Source organism: Musca autumnalis, unplaced genomic scaffold, assembly GCF_047663935.1.
Source record: "Musca autumnalis isolate F117 unplaced genomic scaffold, ASM4766393v1 scaffold_3, whole genome shotgun sequence".
NCBI classification, from domain to species: domain Eukaryota; kingdom Metazoa; phylum Arthropoda; class Insecta; order Diptera; family Muscidae; genus Musca; species Musca autumnalis.
In genome coordinates this window covers 115651580-115668843 of record NW_027411866.1, presented here as the reverse complement: position 1 = coordinate 115668843, position 17264 = coordinate 115651580, and the positions used below count along the sequence as shown (strand labels likewise).

General features: G+C 35.9%; 1 protein-coding gene across 1 annotated transcript in view; it reads left to right on the top strand.

Annotated features, from left to right (window-relative positions):
* The first annotated feature begins 16885 nt into the window (after window positions 1–16885).
* Window positions 16886–17264, top strand: part of Ir8a (Ionotropic receptor 8a) — a 31958-nt gene continuing 31579 nt past the window's right edge. Inside the window, exon 1 of the mRNA XM_073973995.1 lies at window positions 16886–17211. Within this exon, the coding sequence (XP_073830096.1) occupies window positions 17136–17211 (76 nt within the window). The 5' untranslated portion in view covers window positions 16886–17135. The remainder of the gene's footprint in view (window positions 17212–17264) is intronic.

The window sequence follows — 17264 nt, the reverse complement described above, 5'->3', positions numbered from 1 at the left end:
GCATAGTAGTATTGACGATGTGAAATTCAGAATTTGTCTATCCATTTCTACTAACTTCTTTGCAATTGTAAAAATTTCGTGTCTATTTAGTGAAAACTATGTATAGATTCGAAAATGGACATAATACATCACAATGTACGTGTGCAAATATAAAAGCAAAAGTAATTACCATTAACTGAATATATGAAAAATCAAATGATATTGATATCTTAATTGAAGGTGAGGTATATTATGAGGCTTAAAAAGGTTACCGCATTTGTAACACAATTTTGTAAAGCTATTTATGAAATTCACCATTTCTAGATACCAGGCAATACAGAAAATATAGATTATGTTACAACCAGACAATATACGTATTGATGAATTAAATTTCAATGTTTCAAAGAAATGTAAATAGCAATATTATTCTTAATAACAATAAATAATCTAAAGATATACATCAAAAAATGTACAAATTGAATTTATTTCACACGCAAGAACTTTTCTGAAATTGTTATTCAATGAAATGAAAATATAAGTATTCGAAGGTAAATGGTGATTTCTAAATGGGAAAGCACGAAAAATTGCGTTTGCTCAAATTGTTTTCTCATGTCTATACTATTGAGCTGTGAGAAACAAACATGACGTTTGGTGTATTTTGTAGGCAAATAGTAGAATCCTTAGAAACATGTGTATTATGCAGAGTATTTATTTAAGTTGGGAATAAATCCTCTGCAAAGAAAAGAGTTAGATCTAAGGATTCCGTATATTCCACTGCTGCGTCATATCTCGACTTCGCCTGCAAAATCTTTTGATATGTCACATTTGGTTTCAAACGAGCTGTAACGTTATGTCCAAATCGCTCGATAGTTTCATGAGTACAGCAACTTGCAATACTAATATTTTGATTATTTCTCATAATGTTCAACAATGATACTAGGGTTGCAACAAAGGAATATTTTCCTGCATAGGTTGTTTGTCGCAAAAAAGTAAGAAAATTGTCTAAAATCACTAATTTATCTTCAAATAAATGCTGGGTTTCATTGAAAATCAGATTCATAAAAGTTTTTGTTTCTGTAATAATTATTATTGTAGCATTTAATGATGGACTATTGTTTATATTTATTGTTTCTAAGTGATCAAGAACATCATTATTGAAAACTTGTTTGTAATATTTCTCAGAAATTTGATAGTATGAATAATCGTTATATAAGCACCTAAATGTAACGCAATCATCATTAATATAATCTGTTTTAGCCAATTGATAGGAATAATGCATTTTCTTTTTCACCAAGTTCTTTGTAAAATTGTGGAACAAATGGAAGAAGTCGAATGCCCACACCATTGGGTAACCTGGTACTGCCTCATAAGTTTCTGCACCATCAATTACAGGTGCCAATAAATCTGCATGTGAAGCATGTTCATCACATACCGTTAGTACGATGTGTGCATTTATATTTGTCACTCCATTAAAAATTGTTGTCAACATGTTTTTAAGATTGCCTGCATTAAATCTTGGGGCATAGTCTACACCAATCCAAATTTGCCAATTGCCGTAAAGGCTAGTTAGTAGAAACATTTGAGCACATAGCGTACTCCTTTGGACTCCAAATCCGAATCCATCAAAGGAAAGTACGCACAATCTTTCATTTTCAGGTTTTAGGTTTAAAATGCCGTTAATAATGCGGGTTATTCTATCGTTAAACATCATTGGACACTGTGGACGCAACGCTATCAAACTTTCAGGAGATGGAAGTTGCAATTCGCGGCGTCTCTGTGCACATGTGTATTGTCTTATCGAAAATAATAGTGCTATCTTTATAGCTTTCATTTGTTCATCAGTATAAGGCGGACAAATGTTACCATCTTTAATGTCTTGGAAAACTTTTTTCCAATAAGACAGTGCATCTACATCTACTGCATGTACAACCTCAGGTGGAAGTTCCCCATCCTCAGGTGGAACTTCCACATCCTCAGGTGCAGCATCTACAACCTCAGGTGGAAGTTCCCCATCCTCAGGTGGAACTTCTACATCTTCAGGTGCAGCTTCTGCTAGTGCAGGCATCTCATTGTGTAAGTTATTTATTATTACTTGAGGATAAACATTATTGACCCCTTCCTCGAATCCAAGAAAGTCTGAATTCTCAGAATCAGAATCCATTGCATCGTTTTCAATGATAGGAATTTGTTGATGATTTTGTTGTAAAACATTATGGTCTGGATTGCCAACTGGGATTTCAACATTATTCTGTCCTACATCGGCTCTGTACGCAACAAAATCGGGCAAATAGATAGGTACAGTGTGTCCAAAAAACCTTTTGGATACTGAAATATCACAACTTCGAAAATGTCTAGAGCAAATATGATTCAATTGATTTGCCTGTCATACGGTTGTTGGTTTTGTTTTTGCTTCTATGTTTTGTAATTGGGATTTCTTTAGGACTGACATTCCTGTTATTATTATTATTATTACCATAATTTTCTTTCATTTTCCTGTTACCTTTCGGATTTATTTTTAAATATATTTTACAACAAATATTTGTTTGTATGACTATATGATTGTTTTATTTATTTTTATTAACTTATTTTAAATTTCTAACTATTTACAAAATTGTGTATTTTCTTATTATTATTTATCAAATATCTGAAAAATGTTTGACCACAAGATTTTCCAACTCATCGATGGGTAATCTGGCCTGCACGCACACGTACATCCTGTGGCCACTGTAATGTCTCTTACAAAATTCATGCAAATCTTTATGTAGAATATCATCGTCAATATTTTCTTTCAAAGGAAATGTCCGGAACGCTGTTACTCAAGTGGAAGATTTCTCATTGATTCCTCTTGTATTAAATGGAAACGATCAGATAGGAGGGTATTGGTGTCATTGTAAGCGACATGTCGGTGGACTGCATTCGAGGCAGGGAACTCTCGTCCATATCGATGAGGGAATGCATGGAAGTTCATACTATTTTACAATTAAATTAATCGGGCATGTTCTGTCTGTATCGAATACACCTAAAGCTGTTCTGCAACACACTTTACACCTAATTGGGGTGTATTCCTCACACTGTAATTTTGATGGCGAGAGCTGAGTGAATCCTTATTTTTTAAAGAAACTAACTGCAAATTCCTACAAAAAGCTGCCTAGGACTAAAATTTAATGTGTTTTCTATGAGTATTTAAAAAAAATATTTAATTTTCTTAACACAATATGATTTAAAAATATATTTTTCTTAAAGTACCAAATTCAACATGTACGCGCTCTTGTAGAAGTTCGTTTCTTTGTTTACCCTGTTTCGTAAACAATCAAATGAACAAAGCGTACATACCCACACACGCATGTGTATTCGTTGATGCGCCAACGCAGACTGATATGTTTTTCTTTGGAAATGATAAAGTTTGAAAGCTGTAATAAAGCTTATCAAAGTTCTTTCGTGAAATATGAAAGCTCTTTTCACGTGAAACACAGAACATCAATTGCTTTCACAGGTGAAGTGCATGTGTGATGTGAAATGGATACACCGTGAATTCCGGAATATGCCCGAATAGCTGAAGGTTCAAAACACAGATGTTGAATGAATTTGATAAAAATTTCTGTCGTTTCACTCATTTTTGGTCTGTTCCTTTACTCTTAAAAGTGGTAACAGTGACAAAAAATGGTAAAAGTGGTGAACTGTTCTCATATAAATTGTATGCTTTTTAAACTAAGGGAACGCTTTGCGGGTAAAAAGTGGTAAAAACTGGTAACCTCAGGCACGTAAAGGAACAGGACTTTTAATTGCATGATTTTCTCATCTGGCAACGCAACTACAGTTGAGTTCGACCCCTTATTAATCAGAATCAATCTGAGGGTGGTGAGGAGTTTTGAAAGGAATATCCTCACCTATCCCCGGAGAAATGCTGAATTTAATAAACTTTCATTCACCCCATGTCCGAAGAGGAAAAGCTGAGCTCAACTCCAATATCCATACCTGTAGCCCCCAAAGTACGTGTTCCCTACCAAAAGCAATCCCGTTTGATCGAAGAACACGGTGAAGAGAGTTGGATCAACGGTGGAACCAAGAGACCCAACACAAGCCAGGAGCCCAAACCTTCTACTGGGAGCAGGAAAGGCTGAAAATACACATTAGCAGTATTCTTGACATAGAAGGTGCATTAAATAACGATAGGCTTGAATCCATCAACAATTCACTCATTTACTTAGGTCTTTCCTCTACCATGGCCGAGATGATACTGATGACAACTGTCTACTGCATGTTATGCCAAGTTGAAGGAGAAACAGAGACAGTCGAACACTTATTATGTCGTTATCACACGATCCAATCTCCGACAACGTTCTGCCAAACCGAGCCAACAAATCTGGGGGGTTACTCTGTATTGCGATGCGAAAGCAAATGCGATGCGAAAGTTAAATGCGTTAAGAGTACAAATTGGTACTCTGTATCACAAACGCAAACGCTTCCGCAAAATAAACTGAAAATATGGCCCGCTTTCGCAAAATAAATCGAAAATATGGCAACGCTGGCTGCACAAATGTAAACAATAACGAAGAATGAGAAAAAGAAATGTCAAAAAATTGTAAATAAAAACATTTAAAAAAAATTTTTGTTCGGTACGTGCATTTTTAAAACTTGCTAATCGTCTATAACAAAAAAAAAAAAATTATGGTTTCGGTGGCGGATTACAAGGAGAAAAAATGTTTTCGTCTCAATAAAGATGCGGTTATGTACATTTAGACAACTAATGTATTGCAAAAACCAAAATTTGAAAATGTTCAATTTAATTGTTCGTTTATAGCAACAAATTAAATGCTATACGGTTTCTTGTGCAAATCTCTTGCTATTGGTCCTCAAAACAATATTTCATTTAACGATACAAAGTGTTTTTTACAATATCTAAAAAATACAGTGGAAAATTAGCATTGTTTACTACTTTGGGTGACAAATAAAGAATTTGGAACAAGTGTCGTTTAGAAGCACCTCTCCCATGGGTCTGAAATTTTTACCATAGGTGGCCCCTGGTACCCTGATTATAACGATATTTAATTTTCCAGAGCTTAGTCTATACTTCCCGAGATATGGATCTTAACTTGTTTACTTGTATCATTATTATTACTAAAACCTATGAAATATGAGACTCGACGAAGAGTACTTTCCAATGCCGCAAATAATTAATAATTGTAATTTGATTTTTTAATAATAATTTATTAAATTATTATACATACGTCAACATTTTAACAACATTTCCCGAAAAGAATAAACTATTTTGATGTAAATACAAGCATTTAATTGTGCTAACTTACATGATTCGTTTCCTTTGCGTTTGGTGTTTTGTTAACGCAAGATATTTGCGCTTATCGCACGAGTTTGACATACGCTTTCGTATTACAGAGTGCGGTGATACAAGATTTGCGGAAATTAGATGCGAAAGGAGATTCGAAAACGTATTAGAGAGTACCAATTACTTGATTCGGTACGATTTTTCTTACGCATCGCAATACAGAGTAACCCCCCTGATTCTTCTTACCAAAGCACATAGGTTTCACTCATGAAATTTTTGGCCAAAACCCTATTTTTGAAGTTTCGAAATTTTAATTTTTTTGCACAGAATAATAAAAAACAACAAGTCATCTGAAAATAATTATTTTTTGTAAATAACGTTAGTATTCGTTGATTGGCGCAGTACCAAAGTTCACACTTTCTTATGTAAAAATTAAACCAACTTTGTGCTGTAAAATATAAAATTTTTGTTGTATTGCGTCGCTGCATAAATATACAGAAGTGAGACCAAAGTTATTATGCATCGGGAAGCTTTAATGAGTACTTACATAATATTTACAAAAAGAACGATGAAATTTTTAAAATTAGCGTAATAATATCAATGTTTTTATATACATTAAACATTATTTTTTAAATATACTTAAACTTTAAAAAAATGTCCAAATATGTCCACCTCCAAATCGAATTTGAAAGATAGCCGGGGGTCTGTACCATGGCACAATTGCACAGGTAGTGGCGTCGTAAAATTTTGAATATGTTATATCAAAACTTTCTTTATGTTGTTGGGGAAATTACAACAAAAATAATTTTGTTATTTTGTTTCATATTCGATCAGCTGGTGTGATACCACTACCTGGTAGTTCTGCCATGGTCTGTACTAATAAATTCAGAAGTCAAATCGTGCTCAAATTTGCCACAGTTAAAATAAAGTGGATTTTTCTATTTTAAGATGAGAGATTTTTTTGTAAATACCTGTTGTGACTGTACATAGTATCCAATTGAAATAGAACGGTAATACACACATCTATCAACCCATGGTATAAGTAAAGAGGTAGATTTAGATGAAAACAAATTATAGAACCCTGGTTCTTCCTGAATTCCTAAAACGTCAAAATTACTAAAAATAAAAGCAACAAGTTGGTTTGTTTACAATACATTTTTTGAGCATTTTATAAAAAACGCGAAAAATGAATGAAGTGTCAAAGTTTCTCCACATAATCGAATTGTGGATAAGATGAAATGATTGTTTCAAAGCAAAGCTGAAGAATTTCTTCCATACAAATGTTCTAAAAACAATTTTAAAAATCATTGAATTCTATTGCTTTTAAAATAGTTTGACATACTTTTCGAACAGCACACACACATACACAGATTGTGTATACAATTTCAAAAGAAAAAAATTAAACTGAAAAATAGCTTTAGCTAACCTTTTTAATTAAACTATGTATCAACCGATTTTCTTTAAAATTCATATTTAAGGGTTTCAGAGTGTAGAAAACAAGTATGTATAATTTTTTTTTGAAAATAGGTCCATTTTTTGTCATTGCCCCCACATAAAAGTACTGTCCGATTTTAGATATTTTGTGGATTTTAGCGACACTTTATGACCGATTCGGCTGAAATTTGGTATTTTGACCTCTTGGAAGATATGAATCCTTCGTACCAAAAATTATTAACATAGGTCAATGTTTTGGTTTATACCCCACACAACGGCACCACCCTGTTCAACAAATTTTGGCAGTTTTTGTTCATTTTGGTCGATAAAACGTAAGAATTGCTGTTTGTACACATTTATTATAAATAATAATTATTTTCAATACAAAATGGACGTTGAAATAGTTTTGGCCAGAAAATTTGGATTTGGGACCATTGTGCACAGGTCTGAACTCATAAAGAATCAATCTCACGGCGGCGGGTACCCCGATACCGGATTAACCCGGAACCACACAACACCCATTTTCCGGACTGCGGCTGCCAGAATAACTCTTTTGGGCATGGTAAATAAAACAATTGCGTATATCGTAAACGATAGAATTTCTTCAGCAATTTCATCCGAGCTATGAAAGCAGCAAGCTGGCTTTCGACAAAATTATTCCTGTGTGGATCACATACATAAATGCTCTTAGAACTATGTATCATAGAGCAATCTATAGAACTAAAAACATCATTATATCTAACGTTCATAGATTTCCAAAAAGCATTCGGCACTATATCCCACAATGCCATATGGTAATCCCATCCTTAGCATGCAAGATTGTTCCAACATAAATAATACATAGACGTTATTAGAGCTATCTATGATGACTCCCACTGCAGAATTTTGCACGACGGTTTAACGAGTCAGAGAATTATAATATGTGCAGGAGTAAGACAAGGATACGTATTATCTCCGCTTCTTTTTAATATTGTTTTGGACACGGTGATGAAGAAGATATAAATAGTCGCATGCGAAAGGCAAAACAGCCAATACCTTTATGAAAAATGCAACCAAAACCCAACGATCAAGGAAATTAAACTAAAGATATGGCGTTGGATTGGTCATACAACACGGAGATATTGCTAATGAAGCCCTTGAGTGGAACCCGCAAGGAAGCCGCCGTAGTGGCTGTGCTAACTTGGACACGGCAAGTTTTAGAAGAACTGAGGAAGGCGAATAAATCATGGAATGATATAAAAACATTAGCTTTAATTTGAAACAATTGGAACAATTTTGTTGTGGCCCAATGTTCCACCTAGGAACTTGGATAATAATAATAATGAGTCGGAAGAATATTATGGCCGCGGCGGTGCTGGAAACCAAGCTTAAGAACAACTGCCGCTTACAGCGTTGTGAGGAGGTGGGTTATTAACTTTCCTATTGCAACAGTCTTTCAATACAGACCTATCTCGCTTAAGCCTGGCTCTAACGACCCGTACATAGAATGTATTGGAGTAGCAGTCTGGTTGGGTAGAGTTACTGAACGTATACTTAGTGGATAGTGTCACATTTCGCCAGACATAACCATCGTGTTACATGGTCTGGCAAATGACTTCAGCTGGCAAACCGTCTTTTCTCTCTTTCAGATTATCTCCCCGTTATTGTCTCCATCAGCAGATCGCCCGATTTCATCACCTCTGAAGGCCGCACTTTCACCAATCATGGGAAAACTAATTGGCTTAGTTCCCGTGGCCTCTGCTGGGAAATTTTGTCTCACTTCGGATATCCGACCCGCTGGTATATGGGGAGCGGCTGCAGCTGTGATGATGTCTCGGAACGTCTTTCTGCTATCTGAACATAAGAAGGGTTGGACAAATCTCTGAAACGGTGATAGTTCCCTAATCACCCAACGCTTCTGATGTTCGGATAGCAGAAAGGACGTTCTGAGACATCATCACAGCTGCAGCCGCTCGCCATATACCTGCGGGTCGAATACCCGGAGTCAGACCAAACTTACCAGCATAGCTGACGGTAACTAAGCCAATTAGTTTTCCCATGATTGATGAAAGTGCGGCTTTCAGAGGTGATGAACTCGGGCGTTCTGCTGATGGAGACAATTATGAAACAAAGAGTTCCCCAAGGTGGGGTGATATCTCCGGAACTGTTTAACTTCTAACCTCTCCTGTATTCCGCCCCAGACGGTATTAAGATGCTAACATACGCGTAGGATTTTACGATCTTGGCGTCAGGTATCTTCCCTGATGACATTTGTGAAAGGCTGAACTCCTATTTGACTGATCTTACCACTTTTTTTCACACGAGGAATATGCAAATATTCGCCACTAGATCTACGACCACTCTGTTCATCACATGGACGGTAGATGTGAGAACAGAGTTAAACGTCGCCTCAAAATTCTTGGGGTCACATTCGACAGCATGTTCTTGTCGTCCGCGCATGCCACAGCTATTTTTTTTTTTTTGCCGAATATCGGATCAAACGTCCGATAACTTGACGAATAGCGGATAAAACATCCGATAATTTCCGATTTTCGGTTCAAACATCAGAATTTGTTTTGATATTCTGAAAAAGTATCCGAAATTCGTCCTATTTTCTGTCCATTACCGAAAGTTTTTTTAGAGTTTCCGAAATTTGAAATGCAAATATTTTTGTAATTTGATTGATTGAACTCTTTTTAAAGATTTAAAAATTAATTTTCAAAAATAATTTCACAAAAGTATACAAAAACCAAGGTACATTTATAGAAGGTAGAAGTGACAATCAGCTGTGTTCTTACTTTTTTTGTAAATTTAGTTTTCAAAATGTAATAGGGTCTACTCATGAAATTTGAAACTTCGAAATTTGCTACCATAAAATACTGTTTTTCTTCTTAAACTTGTAGTAAAAATGACCTACCTAAAGATCTGAATTCTTTATATTTACATTGTCATTCAAATTTGTTCTATTTTGGAGGATTTTCAAAATGTATTTAAGTTTTTCCTGAGAAAAATTTTTGGAACGACCCTATTATTCACTATTTTCTTTGACAATTAATTTTCAATACCAACAATGTTGTTTTCGTAAATTTGTTAGTTGTTGTAATTCATGCACATATCTTCTATAAATTTACCTTGACAAAAACAAGCTCAAACTCACTTTTGGTTTTTCTCAAAAAATTTGCAGCTGAGAAGATTTGATTCAAAATCCGAAGAAATTATTTTTGTTTTGATAATATAAGAGGGCTACACGATAACTATCTGGCCTAACAATGAAAATGTAATAAGAGTAGCAGTTATTTATTACAATTATTGTTAGCATGGCAACCATATGTTGAATGGGATGTAATGAAATGTCAAAATGATGAAAGCTGTATGTATGTATATGTAATCTATCACTAGAGAGTCGTTGAGCAAGCTGGAAGCTTAGATCACCAATAAATTGTATTAACCAATTATATTTTATTACAAGCAAATAATTGTGTTTTACTGGAGCTCAGGCAATCGCTGAACATGGTGTCAGGAGTTAAACTTCAAAATAGCAATAAGTAAAAACTGCAAAAAAAAAAAAGGGAAAAACATAAAAAGGAATAAATAAATGAAAACCCCAACACGTGTGTGCAAGTGCAATTAGACAAATTACGCAATGGCGAATACTTGCAATTCTATTCAGCAGCTTGATTGTTCTAATTTGGAGAAAGATTGGCCACGGTGGAAGCAACAGTTTAAAATCCACCTTGTCGCCACTGGAAAAAGTACACAAAGAGAAAATAGTAAAATCGCTACATTCTTGTGGCTAATTGGTGATCGTGGCTTGGAAGTCTTTAATTCATTACTTCCTGGTGTTGATGTGCTCGTCGACCAAGAGGAGAATGCAGAAGGGTCTGTTAAACTGGCGGAAATATTAGAAGCTTTTGATAAACATTGTATGCCCCGGAAGAATATAGCAATGGAGGCCTTTAAGTTCAATCTAATTACTCAGCAAGAGGGACAAAAGTTTACAGAGTTCGAAACAGCTTTAAGAACTCAGGTACAATATTGCGATTTTAATTGTCCGAAATGCAAAGAATCACTTGCTGACCGTATGCTTCGAGATCGCATCATAATTGGAATAAACAACAAAGATCTCCAACTGAAATTATTGGACAGAAAAGATGCATCGCTAGTGGAAGTAATTGACATGCGCAAGGTGTTCGAGGCAGCAGAGGGAGATAAGCGTGTATTGGAATCCGAAACTTTTAATCTGGTAAACACAGTCAACAAAGCAATGGAGGAAGCTGATCGTGTCAACGCTATGAAGTCCCAGAAGTGTTTTAATTGTGGCCAGCCATATAATTTTCGCCACCGGGTGTCCTGTCCAGCAACAAATGTCGTATGTCACCGGTGTGGTAAAAGAGGACATTTTATGAAATTTTGCCTCTCAAGTCAATCATTTGGGAAGAGGAATAACACAGTGGTACATAATATTGAAAATCAAGAGCCAAGTTGTAGTAAGTCAGAAACATTATTAAAGATTCCAAGCATAAATAGTCTAAGTTCTGAAAATGTTGTGAGTAAATTGTGTAATAGATGGTTTAAGAGATACTGGATTAAGGATTGCCTTGTAAATTTTAAATTGGATACTGGTGCAGATGTTAATTGTCTGCCAAGGCGTTTGGTTAATTCTCTTAATGTTCCAATTTTGCGTGGAAGTGAATTCAATGTTGTTGATTATAACTCAAATCCAGTAGTTACTTATGGTTGTGTTGTGCTTATGTGTGTCGATCCGGAAAAGAATGTAGAACACTCTGCGAGATTCGTAGTTGTAGGTGATGAGTTTGAACCATTGTTGGGTTTAGAATCTTGTATTTCATTTGGTCTTATAAAACGTATAGATGGAGTTTTGGTAACAAATCATTTTCCGACCAGTTCGTCTGAGTTTGTCGCTGCACATCCAGATTTGTTTGACGGTATAGGAAAATGTCCAGGTACTTGTTCGATTGCTCTAAAGGAAGGATCTGTGCCAGTGTTACACTATCGGAAACGTATTCCTCAGAGTCTCCATGAGCCATTAAAGAAAGAACTGGATACGCTTGAATCAAAAGGTATTATTACTCCTGTTGACTATCCAACAGATTGGGTAAATAATATACAGATAGTTGAAAAGTCTAATGGAACTCTGAGGATATGTCTTGATCCAAAACCACTTAATAAGTGTATAAGGCGAGAACATTTTCTAATTCCTAGGGCGGATGATATAATAGGGCGTATGTCTGGGAAAAGTGTTTTTACCGTAGTTGATCTCAGTAGTGGGTTTTGGCATATGGAGCTAGACAAGGACAGTTCGGATTTGACGACATTTATGACTCCATTTGGCCGATACCGGTAGAATAGAATGCCTTTCGGCATAAATAGTGCACCGGAAGTTTTTCAGAAACGGATGGTCATGATTTTCGGGGATATACCGGGTGTCGAAGTATATTTTGATGATATTGCTATAACTGGGAAGGATTACGAAGATCATGATAGGGCAATGGAGTTGGTTGTGAGGCGTGCCAGAGAGAATAATATACGTTTTAACCCTGATAAGATTCAGTATAGACAGAAACGTATGAAGTTCATGGGGCATGTTATAGAATGCGGAGTTGTAAGACCTGATAGTTGTTATACCGAAGCAATCATGGGTATGCGAAGACCGACCAATAAGGGAGACGTTTCGCGATTGTTGGGTATGTTTAAGTACTTGGGGAAATTCATTCCAAATTTGTCACAGCGTTCTGCACACTTGCGACGGTTGACAGGAAAACAAAATGAATGGAATTGGAATTCAGATTGCGATAAGGAGCTTGATGATTTGTTATTATCTATCACAAACATGCCTGTACTTACCGTATTTGATCCTGATAGACCTATTGTCATTCAGACTGACAGCTCTAAAGACGGAATGGGTAGTGTTCTTTTGCAGGACGACAAGCCTGTGGGGTATGTGTCAAGGACGTTGTCAAAGAGTGAGCAGAAATGGGCTCAAATTGAAAAGGAGCTCTTGGCAGTAGTATTTGCCTGCGAGAAATTTCATTATTACTTGTACGGTCGTGACTTTACAGTACACTCCGACCACAAGCCATTGGAGACGCTTTTGAAGAGAGAGATAGATGACGTTACCCCTCGTCTTCAAAGAATGTTTATGTCACTTCTGAAGTATCCCGGTCTGACAATAGCATATAAGCCTGGTAAACAAATGTTGATCGCCGACTGTTTATCTCGCGCTCCTTTGGTGGAAACCTCTGAGTTTGATGAAGAGATGTCGACCGTAATACATTCTGTTGTAGAAAAGATTATCATGTCGGAAGGAAACAAGAAAGTGTACACTGACGCTATTAGTGTGGATAATGAGTATAACAAATTAGCAAGATATGTGCAAGATGGCTGGCCCTCGTACCATCAACTTGATAACTTAAGTCAGCAGTTTTACAAGTATAAGCATGAACTTCATTTTGAGGAGGGTCTATTGTTTAGAAATCATCGATTAGTTGTGCCTACAAAGTTACAGGGTTCCGTGTGCCACGGACTACATGGTCCACATTTGGGTATAGAAAAGACGTTGGCCCGAGGTAGGATTTTATATTTTTGGCCGGGTATGACGAACGATTTGACAGAGGTAGTAAAAAGTTGCGTAGTTTGCGAAAAGTTCAGCCGTAATAATCAAAAAGAACCGTTGATTCAGGATGAAGTTCCAGCATATCCTCTTCAGAGGGTGGGTATTGATATTTTCGAATATGCAGGTCGTGATTTAATTAGTATGATAGACTCCTATTCTGGAATGGTATTTTGTGATTTCTTGGCTCAGAAGTCTACCAAAGGTGTAATAGAAGTACTCGAGGGGATTTTTTGTAAAATAGGGTATCCGTCTGTGATTCGCTGTGACAATGTCCCGTTTGGCTCAGGCGAGTTTTGTAGGTTTGCAATCAAGTCCAACATAACACTGGCGTTCTCTAGCCCACGTTATCCACAAAGCAATGGCATGGCGGAGAAAGGTGTTGCTATTACAAAGAATATTTTGAAACGTTGCTACGGAGCTAATGATGTAGAGAACCTCCAGTACAGAATTCTCGAGTACAACACAACCCCTCTGGCTAGCATGGGGATGTCTCCGTCGCAGTTGTTCTTTGGTAGACATGTTCGGACACGTTTACCGTGTGCGCCAGAGATGTTGAAGTCAAATGGAGTGGAAAGGGAGGAAGTTCGCGCCAGATTGGAACAGAAGCGAGAAAGGCAAAAGAAGTATTACGATCGAAATGCAAAAGAATTACCAATCCTTTATCCAGGTGAATCAATAATTTTTAGGAAAAACATGAGAGAATGGAATGAGGGGCAAGTTGTTAGGAAAGTTAATGATCGTTCATATATTGTAAGGGATAGTAATAAGAATCATTTTCGAAGGAATCGTCGATTCATTAAATTGTCAAATAGTGCTAATACTGCTAAAGGGAAGTCTGAAGGCACGTCACATGTTTGTCCGTCATTTGAACACCATGATGTCTGTCATGGACCGGGTTTAAATGATGAGAGTGTGGATATAGAGACAGAGAATAACGCGGAACCTCAGATTGAGGCGGGGGAAGACATCTCCCCTCATGACGAACAAAATGTAAGCCATGCAACTCCATATACAACACGTAGTGGACGTTCCGTCAGACCCCCAAGTCGCTACCTACATAGTATTAATTAGCTTTTACTTATTTGTACTGGATTAAGAGCATTCAATGTAATTTTCAAAAAAAAAAAAAAAAAAAAGAAAGCGTGTAATAAGAGTAGCAGTTATTTATTACAATTATTGTTAGCATGGCAACCATATGTATATATGGGATGTAATGAAATGTCAAAATGATGAAAGCTGTATGTATGTATATGTAATCTATCACTAGAGAGTCGTTGAGCAAGCTGGAAGCTTAGATCACCAATAAATTGTATTAAACAATTATATTTTATTACAAGCAAATAATTGTGTTTTACTGGAGCTCAGGCAATCGCTGAACAGAAAACGCGAATATTTATCAAAAAATACCTCTAGGGTAATATAAAACACCTTCTACATTTTGGGTCAATTTTTTTTTGTATAAGGGGACAAACCATGGTACAATCATTACAAGGTAGGACACAGCAAACATATGATTACAATTTTTTCCTGAGGTCCTCCTATTGTGTCAAAACTGTTTTGACAAATGACAAAAAAAATTGATTGAATATAAAATAATAAAATCAAAATATAAATAAAAGTAGAAGACAATAAATACATTATTCGAAAACAAACTTGATTTTAACATAAGCGAGGAATCCTTTAAAGCAATTGTGGCAGTTCAGTGGAATATGCTGTGGCTATCTGATTTGGTCTGGAGACAGCCAGGTGCCCTTATGAAAGGGAAGATGCTTGAATCTGGTGCTGTTATCTATCGTGTGTTTTGTCGATGCGAAGTCTATCAGCCTAATCCATATTCGCAGATCATAGTCGTTAAAAATTCCCGAGTCATCAACTTTAGATGGGGTTTGTTTTTCATAGTACGATGTTTTTATAGGGTAGGTTACTACCCCAAGGGCCAACCCAAGTGTTTATAGATCTTATGGATGGATCAGGATCCACTTGAAATGGAAGAGGCACCATGATAAGTCATGGGCATAATCATGTTAAAGCCGGTTAAAACCGTTGCTTTTGACTTTCTCCCCTATGTCACCCTCACCATACAAACGCTTTTTTAACCTCTAGAAACGCTAATGCCACCTTCAATATTCCTAAAAGCGATGCGTCGTGTTATATGGCGGATATACCAAAATGTGGACTAATATAGCCAATTATCAATACAAACAATATAAAGGCCTACAATACATTTGACCAACATCCACAACTTCAATCCTTTCGGACACTAGAGTGATCTCCACAGACAGACGGACGGACATGGCTATACATACATATGTTTATTTCATGTGGGAGCGTCAATAAATGAAAAAAAAAATAATTTACATATATTTAAATTAAATGTAAACAAAACAAACGTCGACATTACTTCCAATAAACAAAACTTGTTGCTTTTGTTATTAGTAATTTTGATGTTATAAGCAAACTGGCTTCAGAGTTGTTTTTTAAAAATTTTGTCAACCTGCCCAACCTTTTAATAATTGAACCATGGGTGGAATAAAATGTACTCCTCATGAAAGCCTTTTGCCCCCTTCTTCTGATTAAAAACAAACGGATGCCAATCAATACAAAAAACTCGCAAAAAATGAACTAATGGATATTCGTAACACGAATTTGCAAATGTTTGCAGCAGGCTAAAACATGTGGTCCTCTGATATTCCACATATTTTTGTAACATAAGGCCCATACCTATATACGGACGTATACCCAGGGCGTGTGTGGTGACAAAAGTAGAACACATGTATTCTTATGAGAACTACCGAAATACGTCGAGCGTATATTTTTTGTAATTTGAAAAAGTTTAACTTTGACAAAACGTTATTGTTTGAATGTGTGTGTGTTTTGTATTTTAAAAACAAAAGCCCAACAAAACATGAAATACAATTCATTGCAAAGGAAAATTATTTGTTTTACGAATGAAAACATTTAAGTAAGTTTTGGTCGCGGATTTCGTATTTTAACTGCCTGTTTCTGTATCTCGAAAGAAGAATGTGTGCGAAAGAAACACGTCCAAACTCTTGTGTGTTTTTCAAATTTGTTTTTTGTTTTGAAGCAAAAGCAAAGGTAAAATTATTTCGAAAACAAAAGTTCGGGCGTGTTTCATTCGCACACATTCATCTTTCGACATACAGAAACTGGCTGTAAATGTGATTTGGGACTCAACGTATTTGGGTAATACGGACGCTCAGAGAGCGTTGTTTTGGTAGGTTGGTGAAATATTTGTGTACGTCTCGTCGTTATTTAGGTTTAGCAGTAAGTGTTCATAACTGAATTATCATTTTTAAATTTTGAAATTAGGGTCAATAAAGAATCAAATAACTAAAGCAAATATATTTCAAAACTCAAAATGTCCCTAAAAATAGATTGAATGTGATATAGACATCTGAATTGCAAATGTGTTGAGCAGCACTGTATATTAAATATAATGTTACAACAACCATTCAGCTTAAGAGAATACACAAACATCCATGCATAGTACATAGTATGTATGAAGGTGCACACAAAATTAAATACTCATGTGAATGGGGTCCTCTTGATTTCGTGCAGTTTAAAATCAAAACTTCAAGACATATTTTTATAAATCAAACAATTTGACTTGCATACACGTCCTTCTGCTCTTACAGGACGACTTTTAGCATTGTGGGTTAGCGGTCATATGTAAAAGACATCTCCATAAAATATTCATCAAAATTATGGATAATCACAAATTAGGACAGTTGACACTGTAACGAAAATTAGATTTTCACAAGCTCAGTGGTCATACGTTTGTCGTACAGTCCGTCAGTCATCAGAATGTATTTCTATATACAAATTACGGTTATATTTTCGTTTTTTATTCCGCCTATAATAGCTAACGATTTGAATATTGGTAAATAATATGAAAATCAATAAAATGTTTTGAAATTAATGTGAAATACACAT